Source organism: Oncorhynchus keta, chromosome 34, assembly GCF_023373465.1.
Source record: "Oncorhynchus keta strain PuntledgeMale-10-30-2019 chromosome 34, Oket_V2, whole genome shotgun sequence".
In the NCBI taxonomy this organism is placed as follows: domain Eukaryota; kingdom Metazoa; phylum Chordata; class Actinopteri; order Salmoniformes; family Salmonidae; genus Oncorhynchus; species Oncorhynchus keta.
This window is the reverse complement of record NC_068454.1, coordinates 60,256,857-60,274,420: the sequence shown is the minus strand read 5'-3', so window position 1 is coordinate 60,274,420 and position 17,564 is coordinate 60,256,857. Positions and strand designations below refer to the sequence as shown.

The 17,564-nt window shown below is 44.4% G+C and overlaps 1 protein-coding gene across 4 annotated transcripts; it reads right to left on the bottom strand.

Moving 5' to 3' along the window:
* Positions 1 to 732: 732 nt before the first annotated feature.
* On the bottom strand, positions 733 to 17,140 carry LOC118367413 (large proline-rich protein BAG6-like). Of its 4 annotated transcripts, none has more exons than XM_035750866.2 (25): positions 16,379 to 17,140; positions 13,424 to 13,517; positions 13,216 to 13,333; positions 12,483 to 12,700; positions 12,286 to 12,357; positions 10,408 to 10,530; positions 10,002 to 10,180; positions 8,357 to 8,486; positions 7,948 to 8,148; positions 7,152 to 7,251; positions 6,647 to 6,703; positions 6,137 to 6,528; positions 5,810 to 5,882; positions 5,331 to 5,647; positions 4,827 to 5,118; positions 4,473 to 4,642; positions 4,239 to 4,292; positions 3,983 to 4,085; positions 3,757 to 3,881; positions 3,422 to 3,559; positions 3,158 to 3,205; positions 2,851 to 3,045; positions 2,412 to 2,519; positions 1,978 to 2,124; positions 733 to 1,375 (listed from the first exon to the last, which is right to left on the bottom strand). In XM_035750866.2, exons 1-25 carry the CDS (start codon positions 16,636 to 16,638, stop codon positions 1,280 to 1,282), a joined length of 3,810 nt encoding a protein of 1,269 aa, XP_035606759.1. In that variant the 5' UTR covers positions 16,639 to 17,140; the 3' UTR covers positions 733 to 1,279. The 4 variants fall into 4 exon arrangements, with proteins under 4 accessions (XP_035606759.1, XP_035606758.1, XP_035606760.1 ...); XM_035750865.2 differs by having other exon boundaries at positions 7,020 to 7,251; positions 16,379 to 17,137; XM_035750867.2 differs by lacking the exon at positions 16,379 to 17,140 and adding an exon at positions 14,736 to 14,903 and having other exon boundaries at positions 7,020 to 7,251.
* Positions 17,141 to 17,564: the final 424 nt, after the last annotated feature.

Sequence of the window (17,564 nt, the reverse complement as noted above, 5' to 3'; positions counted from 1 at the left end):
GTGCACGAGTTAGATGTGGTGCGACTGCGTTTCGCCATCAGGTGTAAGACTGTGTCAGTGGAGGAAAGGAAGGAGATAGCAGGGAAAGTGAGGCGCACCAGCTGCTGTGCTCTCCCTCAGCTGAGACTAATGCCATGTTCAAAACAACTTAAATCTCCGACTTCAGTGCGTCCAAGACAATTGGGAAATCATGGGAAGAACTAGATCCGACTGGGAAAGATCGTTTAGAACGGTCATCCATCTCGAAACCCCCAAATATTTCAAACGGGCAATTCTAAACCTCCGACTTGAAAGCACCATTACAATTAGCCCAGTAAAATATAAAAGTTATTTTAATGTATGCTGAGCTGTGCCTTCCAATTGCTACCCCAATCTATTTTGTATTCAAAGCTCAAATGAAATATCTGGTCTGAGAAACAATATTGTCAGGGGAGTGTCGTCTGGGTTTGGCTGGGCTAGGCAGTCATTGTTTCTAACTGACTTGCCTAGTTAAAATAAGGTTAAATATAGCCAATATGCTGTGATGTATTAGGCCTACTGCACAAACCTCATTCTTACAGAACTGTTTTTATGAAGGTAATGTAATAAAAGTCTGGTGGCTCTGCTTGCTTTTTGATTGCAAAGGTTGGTGACCACTGCCCTAGACAACTGAAAGGCTGGTACTTGTTTTTCCATAAGCACCATTAAACACCAAGTTATTTATTGAGCACACATTTTCATCCCATGAAAGCATACTCTTGAAAATAAGCCATTTTTATTTTCAAGGAAGCTAATGAAAAACACAACAGGTAAGATATATAGGCAGGATAATATTAACATGATTAAACAAAACAGCATTGCAGATATAAGGTCAAATGTAAGTCATCCATAAAATAAGGACAAACTTGTCAAATCAGGTGTGTTCCATCACCAGGAGGGTGGGGGAAAAAAATAGGCACTGGAAAAATAAATCAGTCAGTAATTTAGTCAAAAGGAGATGTGTCTGGTACAACAAAAAAATTGGTAGGTACCTGATTTTCCTAGGTTCTGGCCTTTTTCTAGGGAGTTTTTCCCTAGCCACCGTGCTTCTACACCTGCATTGCTTGGGGTTTTAGGCTGGGTTTCTGTACAGCACTGAGATATCAGCTGATGTAAGAAGGGCGTTTATAAATACATTTGATTTAGGCTTAACTGCATTCAGTTGTGATACTGAGCAATCCAAAAGTAAAGGATGGTGAGGATGTGTACAGGTTGGTTATGTGTAAAGTTTCATCAGGTTGCAAAACAAGTTGTGGTTAGGTTATGAGTCTGATGAAAAAGCTCTGTGTGTGCTGGGGAACTGCTGAGAGCTGAAGTCCGGGTCCTCTCTCACTCGCTTCTTTATGTCTTTCTTCACCTGATACAGAGGACAAAGGTGGCAATTACAAAAAGGGTCGTTCAACATTAAATGAATCATCGTTCAATATTGAAAATCACAACCAGTGGTGCAAAATGCTTTAGTTTGCTTTACAATTTATAGTTAACTTTTACTTCACTACATTCCTAAAGAAAATGTACTTTTTGAATGCTTAGCAGGACAGACATTGTCCAATTCACACACTTATCAAGAGAACATCCCTGGTCATCTCTATTGCCTCTGATCTGGTGGACTCACTAAACACATGCTTTGTTTGTAAATTATGTCTGGGTGTCAGAGTGCCCCTGAATATCCACAAATGAAGAACAAACAGTGCCATCTGGTTTGCCAAATTTACAAGGAATTTACTTTTGATACTTGAGTAGTATTTTACTGGGTGACTTTTACTTGAGTCCTTTTCTATTAAGGTATCCTGACTAGAAAATGGGTACTTTTTCCACCACGGCATATAACCGTCAGTGGCAGCTCCCTAATGACCATTTACAATCGTGTCAATGTGTGACATCTGTAATATTAGGAGAAGCCATGGAATGATGGAACAGCTTGTTTTTCTGTCAGTGAGTGTTAGTGGAGGACTCTACCTGCTCTGAATATGCCTCCTGGAGCTCAGGGCTGTCAAGCTCCTCCTGCAGGTGGTCTGGGGAAGTGACTGGCCTGACTTCGGCCGTCCTTGCAGCCCTGCTCACTGCGTCGGAGAGGGAGAGAAGAGCGCCGTCCCCCTGTCCTGTCTGAAAACACACACCCTGGTCATACGCCAATCCAACTTAGTACAAGAATAAGCCCTCGCACTCAGATGTTGAACATAGCATGCCGATACTACAATGTGATCAGAGTTTACGTTAGCCCTGATACAGCAAGGCTCCCATGTTTTAGCCATGGAGGGTCAACTACAGCTACAGCCAGGAATCAGTCTGCCAACAAAGCTTGCAGGATGCCTCCTATAAACGGAAGACTAGTGAGATCAGGGCTTGTCTTTTGTACATAAGTTAGTTTCATGCACAGGCAATCTATTTACCTTCCTGCGTTTGGCAGGCATCCCATGTAAATAGGCGTCAGACATGGGAGGCTGGGCCTTCATCTTCCTCTGGGTGATCAGGTCATGTCTGATGATCGGTACCCACTCCTATCACACAGAGACAGACATGATCAGAATGACAGACAGTTAAACTCACTATCGAGAACCATATAACTGCACATTGGATTTTAAGACGAATGGGTTTGGATGCAGCTCTGATTAGGCGATTACACTTCCATTGTTGGATCATTTTCTTTCTCCCAAGAATCCGAACTACAAGTCAACGAAAGGTTTGCAAAAAATTCAGTATAAATTCAACTAGAAGCTTGTATGTAAAACGGAGAAAACATAATGTGGAAGACAGAGAATGGCAAAGCAACTAAAGTGGACGAGAGAAGAATTGGACAAGTAGTGGGAGAGAGCTGAACAGTGATCTTACAGCAGGGACGGCAGCAGCCCAGGCCTCTCTACCAGACTCCTCCCTCCCGCTGGCTTCAGCTGCTGCCATGGCGCCACCCAATGGCGCAGCCCCTCCGGTGGCTCCAGTTTCCCTAGGCTCTGCCCTAGTCTCCTGTGACGACGCCATGGCTTCCTCAGCTGTGGTGGCCGGGGCTGGGGAGTGAGTGTCCTCCATCTAAGGTGGGATAGAGAAAAGAGAGTTATGGTGAGGAACTAAAAGAGACAACACACCAAGGTATATTGAGGACAACAAAATGAATCTTACAAATACATTTTGAAACACTCACCTCTATGATCTGGGCACGTTGAGGCTCCTGTGCATTAGAAGCCTCCCCCTTGGAAAGAAACCATGTAACATATATTGCTTGAGTGGAATCTGGTAATGGAATCTATGACAATTATCGTAACGGACACTTGATTAGAAAATGATGGTATCCATGTGCATTGTTAGATAGTAGTCTAGTAAATGAGCCTTCTAGAACACTAACGGTGTGCTTAAAAAAACAAAAACATTATGACCTGTTTGAGAGATGGTGTGTGTGTGTAATTACCTGCTGTGTGTGGACGGCATAATGCAGTATCTGGTCCTCTGTGACGGGGATGTGCTCCAGGATGACCTGCAGCCTCATGGTCATCATACTGGTCAGCCAGTTCACCAGGCTGGGGTTCATGTCAGTCGACAACGTCCTCTGTAACGGGAGAGGGGGTCAATCACAACCTACTGACCAGATTTCAGTCTGGTCATTATCCATTTAGCTATTTTTTTCTAATCTATAGAAAGAGTATTATAAATCATCTGACAGAGACAAACGGGAGGGAAGGAGAATAGACATTGAGTTGTAGGTTGTATATCATGTCATAAGGAACATTGAGTGCGTGTACTGACTATGCGGTGGTTGATGACAGAAGTGAGGGCACTCTGCTCTCCTCTCAGACAGTACAGGTTGAGGGCCAGACACTCAAACAGCCCCTGGTTGCACATCTGCAGCAGCTGCGGCCCAAATGTGTTGTCTGCAGGAGGTGAAAACACAGGAATAAGTGACAAAAGCACTGACATTCATAGGCCAGGTCTGATGAATTGCGCCAATTTGGCACAATAAAGACAATGTTACCTGTGCAGCGGAGTATGTGTGTGGCGATACGCGTTAACTGCCGCCTGAAGAAGGAAAGGTTGGTCTGAGTGACGTTGACACCCTCCAACACTGCCACTGAAGACTAAAGGACCAAGACAAAGAGAGAAATATGAGGGATAGATTCACCTCTGACCAACTGGCCACAGGGAGAATTTAAAAAGTGACTGATATTATTGAGCAATTTGAAGACCACTGACTATAAAAGGGGGCAGCCCAAGTGAACTACGGTACTTACAAAGCTCTCGGTAATGTACTCCTCAAGTTCATTGATGAGACCATCAGCAGCAGCCTATGATCACAGTGAAAGAACCAAAGCAGGAGAGATAATGAGACTCATCAATCAAGTAGCTCATCTAGCCCCATGTGCAGTGACACTAATAACAGGTGACCGTAATGGACGCATAACAGTAATGACAGGTGACAGTAACATCCCAGATAGAGGCGGTTATATAGACGGTGGCACACTCACAGCGACATTGTGGTCGGTGGGCTCGCTCCCGTTGAGGTAATGCTGGGTGAAGAACTGAGACAGCTGGGTCTGGATGCGGCCCAGGGGCTGGTTCTGTCCGTGGAGCAGCAAGACCAGATCCACCATGGAGAAGTTCTGACACACTAGGGTCAGTAGATCTCCAAAGAAACCTCAGGGAATAGAGACAAAATGTGTGGACATGAAACAAAAACATTGAGGAAGAGAGAGCATGGGAGAAAGAGATTACACTTCATAGACAGAAAGAGAGAGCAAGGTACAAGAAAAAGGGAAAGAGGGAAACTAGAAAAAAAGGGAAGAAAGAAAAAATAAAGCAAACAAGACAGGAACTCTTACCCATGGCGTCCCCTGTGCCGGGTGTGAAGATGTTGCTGGTCTCGGAGAGCCTCTGAATGAACTGGGCGATGCTCTCAGTGTTGCTCTGAGGAGAGCCCAGGGAGCCCATCATGGTAGACAGGACCCCCTGTACAATCCCAGTGAACAACTCCGGATTCAGGGCCTCTCCCTGGGCCCCGGCACCATCCCCCGTGGGAGGGTTAGGGGTGGTCCCGGGTGGAAGGGTGGGGGTGTCAGAGGCAAGGGGCTGTTGGGCACCGTTGGGGGGTGGTGGGAAGACTGGTCCGGAGGCCTGAGATAAAGAGTGAGATGATGGACAGCGAGAAAATAAAATGTATCATATGAAAGATATGTAGTTAAGAAACCATTATGGTATTTTGGTACACGTCAGTTAACTGGAGGATGATGTCATCTTGGTTTCAAACATTCGGTTCTAACAGGCACTACGGCTATGTGTCCTAATCCACAAAATACACTTGGAACAAACTCGATCCAGACACTGACCTGCATGAAGTCAGACACTCCCTGGACGAAGGCAGGCACTCCAGGCATGGTCACAGTGATGGAGGGTCCCATGGCCCCAGGAACTGTCCCCGCTGTCCCCAGGAGAGAGCCCAGGAGCTGGGCCAGCTCAGGGGGAGCTCCCTGGGGCATGGTGGGGATGGCTCCGGACTGGCCTGGGGGAACAGTGGTGCTAGGAGCAGGAGCAGGGGTGGGGATAGGGCCAGAGGAGGAAGAAGAAGAGTTGGAGGAGGATGAGGAGAAGGTATGAGAAGCTGAGGAGAAGGTATGAGAGGCAGAGGTGGTGGCTGTTTGACCAGCTGAGGGGAAAGGAAGAGAGGAAAGAAATTACAATGGGCTTATAGTACACTTAACACATAGGATTCACTTTTAGTGTGATGGTTCACTAAGCAAAACCACCCACCCCAAAAAAGGAGTCTAGAGAGGTGGGGTGTATATGGTATATTCTAAAGACAGCATACCCATCTGTCCAGGCATTAGGAGTTGTCCCACCAGTCCACTGATCATCTGATTGAGGGCAGCAGGAGGGAAGGGCTGTGGGGGAGAGGTCATAGGTCAACAGTTTCTATAAGCATATAATACAAACGTGGCTATGCCATTAAGACTTTCAGAGCACTACAGCATAAGACAATTGGTACTGTCGATGGAAAATGCCCACAATGACTAGCAAAACATGAAAGTCTCCGACTGAAATTCCAAGTCTGACAACTCCTTGTCAAAACTTGACTGAACTCTACAAGCCATTAACCTCAGTCCTGCACCAAACCCCCTATCACAAACATGCTCACCTGTCCTGGTTGCTGACCCATCATGGGGGGCACGCTAGCTCTAAGGTTGATGGTGGCCCCCCGCGTGCCAAAGGCAGGTGGAGGGACCCTGGGGGCAAAGGTGGGCCGAGTAAACACCACCCTGGCCTGGGGTGCCCCAGGAGAAGGCGAGGGGGGGGCCGTGGGGGTGGTGGCAGGGGTGTTAGGGCCAGTGGTGGTGGTGGGGGTGTTAGGGCCAGTGGTGGTGGTGGTGGAAGAGGTAGCGGTGGAGCCAGGGGGGGTAGGCTGGAGGGGTTGGCCAGGGATGGTGCCCCCGGTGGCAGCAGCCACAGCCTCTGTGTACTGGGCGATCTGCTGCATGATGGACTGCATGAAGTCTGGGTTCATCTGAACACCGGGAGGCATTTGGAAGCCTGGGGAGAAAGGATAAGAAAAGGTTTCTTTGTGCCTTGAATATTGGATTCAGGTATATTGGGCTTTCCTCTAGTCCCCAGTTTTTCGGAGATACGTTGAAGTGTTACCAACACTCACCTGGCTGCCCCATTCCTGCAGCGTTGGGCTGTCCAGCTGCCTGAGGAACACCAGAGTCTGTAAACACACAAACACAATGTTTGAACTGTAAACAGTGTGTAGAAACAAATGGACTTTGGTTTAACAAGCACATAAAAGAAAAACAACCTTCCAAAATTGAACGAGACCTATCGATTTGAGCAGTACAGGGACCTGTACGGTACTTTGACTATCGGTCAAAGAAGGAAAACTTTCTCTCAGAAAATACCATTTGGCAATAGGGAATAAATGCAATGGTAGAGCTATTCACTTCCAATGGGCCATTTGTGGATGAGAAACGGATGGACATGTTGTGGTAAAGCATTCAATCAGTGGCGGGTACGGGACAACACACCGTCCGTGTTCATCTGCATCATGACCACCGGCATTGTCTGGTGGCTGATCCTGATGACCCGGGGGCCGGGCTGTCCCTGTCCAGCCTGCTGATTGGACGGAGGAGGCTGTGAAGGGGAGGTCTGTCCCTGACCTGGCTGGTCCGATTGGCCTGCGGCCTGACTGGGCTGGGCCTGTTCCTCTGTAGCTGGTCTGCCATTGGACGCCATCGTGACCGTGGCTCCCAGGTTCATCTGCAGATGAGTTTCAAAATGTAATTGACATACTGTGTTCCATTGGCAAACGATATCAAATGAAGTTTACACGAACTAATGTAACTAAAATACACTACTGGTCAAACGTTTTAGAACACCTACACATTCAAGGGTTTTTCTTTTGACTATTTTCTACATTGTAGAATAATCATGAAGACATCAAAATGAAATAACATATGGAATCATGAAATAACCAAAAAAAAGTGTTAAAAATCTAAATATTTTTTATATTTGAGATTCTTCAAACAGCCACCCTTTGCCTTGATGACAGTTTCATGAGGTCGTCACCTGGAATGCATTTCAATTAACAGGTGTCCCAACAAATGAACTTTTAAGAAGGCACACCTGTTAATTGAGAGAATGCCAAGTGTGCAAAGCTGTCATCAAAGCAAAGGGTGGCTACTTTGAAGAATCTCAAATACAAAATATTTTTTTATTTGTTTAACACTTTTTCGGTTACTACATAATGCCATTTGTGTTATTTCATAGTTTTGATGTCTTCACTATTATTCTGCAATGTAAAAAATAGTAAAAATAAAGAAAAACCATTGAATGAGTAGGTGTGTCCAAACTTTTGACTGGTAGTGTACGTAAGACAGAAATAATGTAATAGGTGTAAGTGTCTGCTAGGTGGCAACAAAACAAGTTTGACAAGGGGATACAACACCGACTAACATGTAGCGGGATGTGATGGTGCACGGCTCCAGGCATGGACACTGGGGAGGTGTAGTGAGACATTGGCCGGATCACGTGTAGGTGGCGTGGGGTGGGGCTCAGCAGGTTGCAGCGCAGGTCACTAAGGGCAACCAGGGCATTGCCCAGGAGACGGAGGGCCTCGCCCACCAGGTTGAGAATCCGCTGGTCCTCCTCTCTTTCCTGTGTGTGACAAGAAGAGGGCTTAAGACATTTCCTGAGAACGTGTGTTTTGATATTTTATTCAGGTAGTCTTGCGGGGAAAGTGACAAGTATTGTAAGATGTCCGACTGCAATTCAAGGCAATACAGCAAACACGCATGACGTTTGTGTGAATTGTACCTAGCCACAAAGCACTAAGTTATGAGGAATGCAGCGGTGAAAAGCTTACGGTGTTGGCGTATTCTGCGGTGGTAGCAGACTCTAGGATAGTGTGTGTTCTCTGGACGAATGGCTGAAGTCTCTCCTCCACCCTCCTCAGCTCTGAAAGCATCTCCACCAGCTCTGCTGGGCTGGGGTGACTGTCAAGGGGAGAAGTTGTCCTTATTTACATGCATCACAGGTTAATTTACCAGGTAGGCCAGTTGAGAAGTTCTCATTTACAACTGCGACCTGGCCAAGATAATGCGACAAAAACAACACAGAGTTACACATGGGATAAACAAACGCACAGTCAATAACACAACAGAAAAACTCTATAGAGTGTGTGCAAATGTAGTAGAATTAGGGAGGTAAGGCAATAAATAGGCCATAGTGGAGAAATAATTACAATTTAGCAATTATACACTGGAGTGATAGATGTGCAGATGATGATGTGCAAGTAGAGATACTGTAGTGCAAAAATAAATAACAGATTGGCTGTGTACAGGTGCAGTGATCTGCTCTGACAGCTGATGCTTAAAGTTAGTGAGGGAGAAATAAGTCTCCAGTTTCAGTGATTTTTGCAATTCGTTCCAGTCATTGGCAGCAGAGAACTGGAAGGAAAGGCGGCCAAAGTAAGAGTTGGCTTTGGGGATGACCAGTGAAATATACCTGCTGGAGTGTGTGCTACGGGTGGGTGTTGCTATGGTGACCAGTGAGCTGAGATAATAATATATGCCATTTAGCAGACGCTTTTATCCAAAGCGACTTACAGTCATGTGTGCATACATTCTACGTATGGGTGGTCCCGGGAATCGAACCCACTACCCTGGCGTTACAAGCGCCATAAGGCTTGGCTTCACCTAGCAAAGAGTTATAGATGACCTGGAGCCAGTGGGTTTGGCGACGAATATGAAGCGAGGGCCAGCCAACGAGAGCATACAGGTCACAGTGGTGGGTAGTGTATGGGGCATGGGTGAGAAAACATGGCATGGTGATAGACTACATCCAGTTTGCTGAGTAGAGTGTTGGAGGCTATTTTGTAAATGACATCGCCGAAGTCGAGGATTGGTAGGATAGTCAGTTTTACAAGGGTATGTTTAGCAGCATGAGTTAAGGAGGCTGTTGCAAAATAGGAAGCCGATTCTATATTTAATTTTGGATTGGGAGGTGCTTAATGTGAGTCTGGAAGGAGAGTTTACAGTCTAACCAGACACCTAGGTATTTGTCCACATATCCTAAGTCAGAACTGTCCAGAGTAGTGATGCTAGTCAGGCGGGCGGGTGCAGAATGCGATCGGTTGAAGAGCATGCATTTAGTTTTACTAGCATTTAAGAGTAGTTGGAGGCCACGGAAGGAGTGTTGTATGGTATTGAAGCTCGCCATGAGGTTTGTTAACAGTGTCCAAAGAAGGGCCAGAAGTATACAGAATGGTGTCGTCTGCAACCAATGTCTAAAGTCAACTTTCATTGTGTTGATGTCAATGGCAGATTCTGTGTGAAACATTTTGCGTGCATGTCTCAAGTTCCGGATTAAGCCCTATTCTTCTTATTTCACATTAAATGCCCAAAACAAGTGTGATACATTTGTAATTCATCCAGCATCCTTTTAATTCAGTATAGAGCAAAAAAATCTAAACACATGCAGGACAGCGATAGAAAGCAATAACGTCTTACTTGGGCCCAGCTTGAGCGGCTCCCTCTGTTTGAGTGGAGGAAGAGAAGGATGGAGGGGTAGTAGATGGAGGTGGAGACGTGTCCATGGGCTGGGTGGAGGGAGAGGGAGTGGAAGAGGAAGAGGGAGGAGGTGCTGCAGCAGCAGAATCTGGTTGGGCCGTGGTGCCGCTTGGTTGACCCTGAGATTGAGTGACAAGGTAGCAGGTAAGGGGAGGATGTTGCGCAGTCATCTTAATTGAATGACTTCGAACTCAAATAGACCTGCTTCCTGAGACTGCCTAGAATATTTTCAAATAACATTGTCCAAATACTTATGTTTCACGTTTGAGCCAGTTTATTAATTAAAAACTAGATCTATATGGTGGGTATTCCTAGTTGTTATAATCTTTATAACTTAAAACCTCACCTCCATCCTCTCAATGAGAGCATTGGTGTCCCTCAGCAAGTTCTCAGCCAATAGCAGTCTCAGCCTGGGCTCACTCTGAACCGATTGGTCCATATCAATGTGCACATTCATGGAACCATTGCTCTGTGACAGCAAGAGTATTAGTTGACAGCTACTCAACATGTTTATTCACAGCATTTTGTATATACAGATGAAGTCGGAAGTTTACATACACTTAGGTTGGAGTCATTAAAACTCGTTTTTTAACCAATCCACAAATTTCTTGTTAAACTATAGTTTTGGCAAGTCAAGTTAGGACATCTAGTTTGTGCGTGAATCAAGTAATTTTTCCAACAATTGTTTATAGACAGATTATTTCACTTACCATTCACTGTATCACAATTCCAGTGGGTCAGAAGTTTATATACACTAAGTTGACTGTGCCTTTAAACAGCTTGGAAAATTCCAGAAAATGAATACAAGGCTTTAGAAGCTTCTGATAGGCTAATTGACATCATTTAAGGTGAGGTGTATCTGTGGGTGTACTTCAAGGCCTACCTTCAAACTCATTGCCTCTTTGCTTGACATCATGGGAAAATCAAAATAAATCAGTCAAGCAAGACCTCAGAAAAAAAATGTGTAGACCTCCACAAGTCTGGTTCATCCTTGGGAGCAATTTCCAAACGCCTGAAGGTACCACGTTCATCTCTACAAACAATAGTATGCAAGTATAAACACCATGGGACCACGCAGCCGTCATACCGCTCAGGAATGGAGACGCGTTCGATCTCCTAGAGATGAACGTACTTTGGTGCGAAAAGTGCAAATCAATCCCAGAAGAACAGCAAAGGACCTTGTGAAGATGCTGGAGGAAACAGGTAAAAAAAGTATCTATATACACAGTAAAACGAGTCCTATATCGACACAACCTGAAAGACTGCTCAGCAAGGAAGAAGCCACTGCTTCAAAACCGTCATAAAAAAGCCAGACTATGGTTTGCAACTGCACATGGGGACAAAGATCGTACTATTTGGAGAAATGTCCTCTGGTCTGACGAACAAAAATAGAACTGTTTGGCAATAATGACCATCGTTATGTTTGGAGGAAAAAGGGGGAGGCTTGCAAGCCGAAGAACACCATCCCAACCGTGAAGCACGGGGGTGGCAGCATCATGATGTGGTGGTGCTTTGCTGCAAGAGGGACTAGTGCACATAATAGATGGCATCATGAGGAAGGAACAATATGTGGATATATTGAAGCAACATCAAGACATCAGTCAGGAAGTTAAAGCTTGGTCGCAAATGGGGTCTTCAAAATGGACAACGATCCAAAGCATACTTCCAAAGTTGTGGCAAAATGTCTTAAAGTCAAGGTATTGGAGTGGCCATCAAAGTCCTGACCTCAATCCTATAGAAAATTTGTGGGCAGAACTGAAAAGGCGTGTGCGAGCTATAAGGCCTACAAACCTGACTCAGTTACACCAGCTCTGTCAGGAGGAATGGGCCAAAATTCACCCAACTTATCGTGGGAAGCTTGTGGAAGGCTACCTGAAATTTTTCACGTTAAACCATTTAAAGGCAATGCTACCAAATACTAATTGAGTGTATGTAAACTACTGACCAACTGGGAATGTGATGAAAGAAATCAAATCTGAAATAAATAATTCTCTCTACTATTATTCTGACATTGTACTTTCTTAAAATAAAGTGGTGATCCTAACTGACCTAAGACTGGGAATTTTTACTAGGATTAAGTGTCAGGAATTGTGAAAAACTGAGTTTAAATGTATTTGGCTAAGGTGTATGTAAACTTACGACTTCAACTGTATAGAAAAAGATAGTAGGCATCCTCATGTATGGATTTTTATCTATGTTATAAATCATATATTTGATTTCTTACCCCGGTGCTGGTGCTGACTCTGGCATTCCTTGCATTCTCTCCCAAGCCTGACATCATTTGCTGGACTGACATCTAAGAAGAGTGTAGTAGACGGTATAGGCTAGATATCAGTACTGAGCCACACCAGGCGCTCAGGATATCATTATAAAGCATGGAACAATGACAAATTTGATCCAAAACACACACAAAAGCTGTACCTGGATCTGCTGAGGGTCCATGACGTTAACCGGGAGGTTGAAGGTCCCCAGCATGACATAGCTGTTGGCGTTGCGGTCCTGTGGGGGCACTTGGGACGTTCCCTGGGAGGTGGTAGAGGAGGGCGTCGCTCCGGCCTCCGCTACCCCTGACCCCGAGCCTGGCTGGGAGGGCTGAGGGGGGGCCCGCTCCACCAAGTGGATGACTTTTCCACCGACGTCTGAGACACAGAGGAAATAGAGAACAAGGAATATCATCTCTATTCATGTGCTCCATCAATCTATCAGGTGATGTGCATAGCAGCCAAACAGCAATTACATGATGGGTACGCAAGAGTTCTGATGGTGTGCAGTTGTATAATAGGCTTACATCTGTGCATTACTGGCCTTGTAAGTCATGGAATAAGTGAATAAGAGAGTTATTCTATATATCACATTTAGACAATGTGCTTCTACATCTGCATTGCTTGCGGTTTGGGGTTTTAGGCTGGGTTTCTGTACAGCACTTTGTGACATCGGCTGATGTAAAAAATAAAAAAAACGGGCTTTATAAATAAATTTGATTGAGACAAAGATGTCTGGCTGTTTGCTGCATTTCTGTTCTGTGTTGACAGACGCTTTGCTGCAGCTGTGTGGTGTGCTGCTCCAGATCAAACTGTCGGGACTAATTTCATGTTTATTAGCATGTGGCCGTTTTGTATTGATTCCAGACCGCTCCATAGACAGCATTACTCACTGTACTCTGTCAGTGTCTTCTCATCCTGCAGGACTCGGCCCTGGTAGATCAGCCTCTGTTTGTCCACAGGAATTCCAACTGAAGTGGCAATGTGCTCCTTGAACTCTTTCACTGTCAACTGAGAAAAAGACACTGGTGTGAAGATTAGGCCTATATCCAGTACATGTAAGGCTACTGTTAAAGTGCTCCATTGGAAATGAGAACGTACCTGGCCGCCTACAGTGTAACTTCGGCTCTGGGAGTCCAAAGTTTTGACAGTCACCTCTATATCAGCACCCGGTTCCTCCATGGTTACGTTCACCCTGTGTGTAAAGTGACAGGGGCAATAGAATAGAGTATCATATTAATGCTGTCATGTATAGCATTATGTAAGGGATAATCAATGAGGGGCTACGCGCTAGCGGAGTGGAACTAATCTTCCACAGAGTTGCAATATTTTCCTGAGAACACATAGAGCCCTGAGTTTGATCAAATTCACATAGAAAAGTGAGTTATAGATCTGTCGTTCTCATTGAAAGCAAGTATATGCAGTAAAAAATGTTGTATGTGCGCTAGTTCTATGCTTCCGTTCTTAAGTATTTTTTGTTCATCTTTTACTTTCGTTTCAGTACACCAGCTTCAAACAGCTGAAAATACAATATGTTTGGTTATGGAAAATACATTTCACAGCAATTTAGATGATACAATGATTCTCGAAACTGTTGTGTCATTAAACTTAAATTAGGCAAACTATTAGAGTGTTAGCTAACAGGAAATGGCACAGTTATTTCTGCATAGTGCACCTTTAACACTTTTGCCACATCCACTGAAGTAGCAAGCAAGTTAACTATATTACTGTAGTAGTTGCCTTGGTAACGAAACAAACAGAGTTACTAGTTAAGCTAACCAAGCCATCAGTCCTAGCTTGCTATTAGGAAAATCGATTTCAATACTGTTTTCAATTCGACTTTTGCTATCAAAAAGCAGCTCAAACGTATAAAATGGCCATTGAATTCTACCATGCTGATGTAACGTGCGTTATAGGAAAATAATGTACGGTCTAAAATTCTCTTGAAGCCAATCAGAAACGAGTATTCAACAATATCCATGGTATAATGTGGCTAATATAATTTAAATTGGGTCGTTACCTAGTTCACTCTAACGTTAGCTAGCAACTGCCTAAACAAAGATACTGTGTGGTCTAACGTTAACGCTCATGGAAGCTGCCATGGCTATCTAGCTAAACTAGCTGACTGGCTAACATCCATGCCTTGAAGCAAACATGGTCAAACAAAACATGTTCATGTCAGCGTTCACTTGATGGAAATCCATATTAATTGTAGATGGAACCTCTACAAAACTGATGGTCCAATCAATTTCACACGAATATTGACAAAAAAACGACAAGTAAGTTAGCTAGGTAGCTCACAGCTGCGTTAGCTTTTAGCAAGCAGTTCGCGAGCTAGCCCTGAGCTAACGTTCCCATTAGCTGTATGAAGTTAGCTAGCTAGTTACTTACTAACTTACTCGATAGCTCCTACCTGTGAAGTTGAATCTTCCGATTTCACCCGAATATTTGCCAATTCTTCACCGATTATTCAGTGTTGAATGTAAAGCTAGCTATTTCCTCATATGATGATAGCAACTGCGGTTCAAGTAACGTGACATATGATTAGCTACAAGAACAGCTGTGACGTTTCAAACATACAGTAACAAATGGGATGTGCTCATGATGTCAGTCCAACATGTTTTGCTTCTATCTGTTAAATGGATCTGCTAGACAGCTAGATAATATCTCCAGTGCAGTTATAGTAGCAGATGATGGTAAGGTGAGGATGTTTTTGTTAAAACCAGGCCTGTAGAAAATTAGGGGAGCCAAGAGGTTCAAGAACACATTAACAAAGTGAGACATGATTTCCTTTCTTTAAAAGTCATCCCACCAAAGTGAACAGGGCTTCCAGTTCCAACAAAGGCCTGAGACCGCTGGGATTATCAATTCACAGTTATGTAGTGATTGAGAGAGGAAGAAGACCCCGAGTGGGGCTTGAACCAGCAACCCTATGTTCATATTACTGGAAGGTGACAGTATAATAAAAGGGAAACAAAGTGCTCCTTTTTTCCTTTCTCGAAACTTGTTTGTTGTTTGATAACTGCAAGATAAGTAGGGGTTTAAAAGCAGAAACATACTATGCAAACAAAAATATAATCTGCTGATAAATAAATGTTGTCTGGGTTTGCATGTTTTGGCTGAAGGCAAAACAGGCATGGTACACTTGTGGAAGAAAAGTCTATTGCTGTGTGCATGTCAATAATCCTGGCTTCTTTATCTCCTTTCCTACATTTTTATTTTACTAATTGAACAGAAACTCTAATCAAGAGACTAACCACTAGAGTATTTTCTAGTACGTAAAATGATGGATGACTACCAGGAACTAGTTTAGAGAGAGAGCTGAAATTGGGACTTGAACAGTGGCTCCTACAGCACAGGTAAGCATCTAATAGACACTGCCACACAAATCCAGCTCTGTCTGCAGAACCATACATTTAAAAACATTCTTGTGCATCCAGAGATCAGAGCTGCAAACATGGCGTGCCACAAAAAGCCTGGGCAGCGGCAGTAGGGGTCCTATGTGGCTCAGTTGGTAGAGCATGGCGCTTGTAACGCCAGGGTAGTGGGTTCGATTCCCGGGACCACCCATACGTAGAATGTATGCACACATGACTGTAAGTCGCTTTGGATAAAAGCGTCAGCTAAATGGCATATATTACTATATATTACAGTACAACATACAGAGGGTCAAGACCGGGGGTGTATTCATTAAACATACTGTTTCAAAACGTTTTGCAACAAACAACCGCCTTGAAACGGAAACTAGAGTTTCTATTGGACAAATTCTGGTAGTTCCCGTTTCGTTTGCTTCTGTTGGATTCTTGAACTGTAAACGGTTTCATTTACAAGACGTAATGAACACAGATCTGCTGCTCAGGGCAATCGGAAAAGAGATGAAGTCCCTTTGGAAGTTGGACTGAAATGCACCCTTTATTTTTCCTCTGGATTTGGTAGCCTAGCCAGGAACCCAACCTGATGTAACGGTTCATGGAATCCAGTCTACTTGGAGAGTGAACTGATCAGAAGATAGATATAGCCTAAACAAAACAAGCTGGATAGACTATGGTGAACTACCTTGGTGGGTCGGTGACTGGTACCCGCTCCTCGTGTTCTTCTTCCTCGGTCTCGTCGGTGTCGTAATCTCTTCTCCTCCGTGGCGATGTATCGCCGACCATTGGTTCGAACAAGTATGGCTGGATTGGCCCACTACGCACGTAATCTGCAAATTCTTCCCAGGATGACGAATCTCCATCATCTGTGTAGCTGCCAGTGTCTGTTAAATCTTCATCCGCCGAGACATCAAAGTTTACTAAATTGCGGTCATTGTCTGCCATGTTCCCACGTGCGAATTCAGCAAGCCAGCTAACTTTATGATGATTTGAATTTAAGTGGAAACTGCTAGATATCTAGCTTTACATAGTTATGAAGAAAACTATAGAGACATTTTGCAGATAGCCACCTCTTCAGACTCATAAACTAGTTGACATTTACAAATAATTTGATATTATTCAGAAAGGCAGGCGGAAAACACACCTGAAAAGGAGTACAGTGCATCTCTACTCAAAAGTTTCAGGTCTTCTTCGGGTTGTATCCTTTCACCTGCACTAAAGTGGCTGGTTGACAACAACACCAAAACGTTGTCAGGGGAGGGCACACTTCCGCGCTGTCTTTGGAGGCGGGAACTGTAGTAGATGCTAACAGCCAATGGAATCAAACAACCCACCCGAATTAGACAACAATTGAACAACGGGACGGGAGCCACGAATCTGCGCAGGTGCTGGTTTGAGGAGGTTCGATTAATATTACGAGTACACCCCTATAGGCATGTTTTACACCGGCGGAATGTTGGGGGCGTGTGCCAGGTGCCCTGCTCTGTCTGATGGAGAAGTCGGCTCAAAACAGAAGTGACGTAATACGCACGTGTAGTAATTATTTCTATCTGTTTTCCCAAACGCTTTATCTGCATCAAAAACTGTACTATCCCATGTTTCACGGAATCGTGGCTGAATGATGACATGGATATTCAGCTAGCGGGATATACGCTGCACCGGCAGGATAGAACAGCACACTCTGGTAAAACGAGGGGGGCGGTCTGTGCATATTTGTAAACAACAGCTGGTTCACGAAATCTAAGGAAGTCTCTAGATTTTGCTCGCCTGAAGTAGAGTATATTGTGATAAATTCCAGGCCACACTACTTGCCTAGAGAGTTTTTAGCTATACTTTTTGTGACTGTTTATATACCACCACAAACAGATGCT

What these genes read in the sequence shown, in the direction of transcription:
- LOC118367413 (XM_035750865.2), bottom strand. Translation starts at nt 16,638, where the DNA reads ATGGCAGACAATGACCGCAATTTAGTAAACTTTGATGTCTCGGCGGAT. An exon ending in CCAGTCACCGACCCACCAAG is followed by an intron (nt 13,518 to 16,378) that starts GTAGTTCACCAT and finishes CTTTACACACAG; the next exon opens with GGTGAACGTAACCATGGAGG. An exon ending in TGCAGGAATGGGGCAGCCAG is followed by an intron (nt 6,529 to 6,646) that starts GTGAGTGTTGGT and finishes CTTTCTCCCCAG; the next exon opens with GCTTCCAAATGCCTCCCGGT.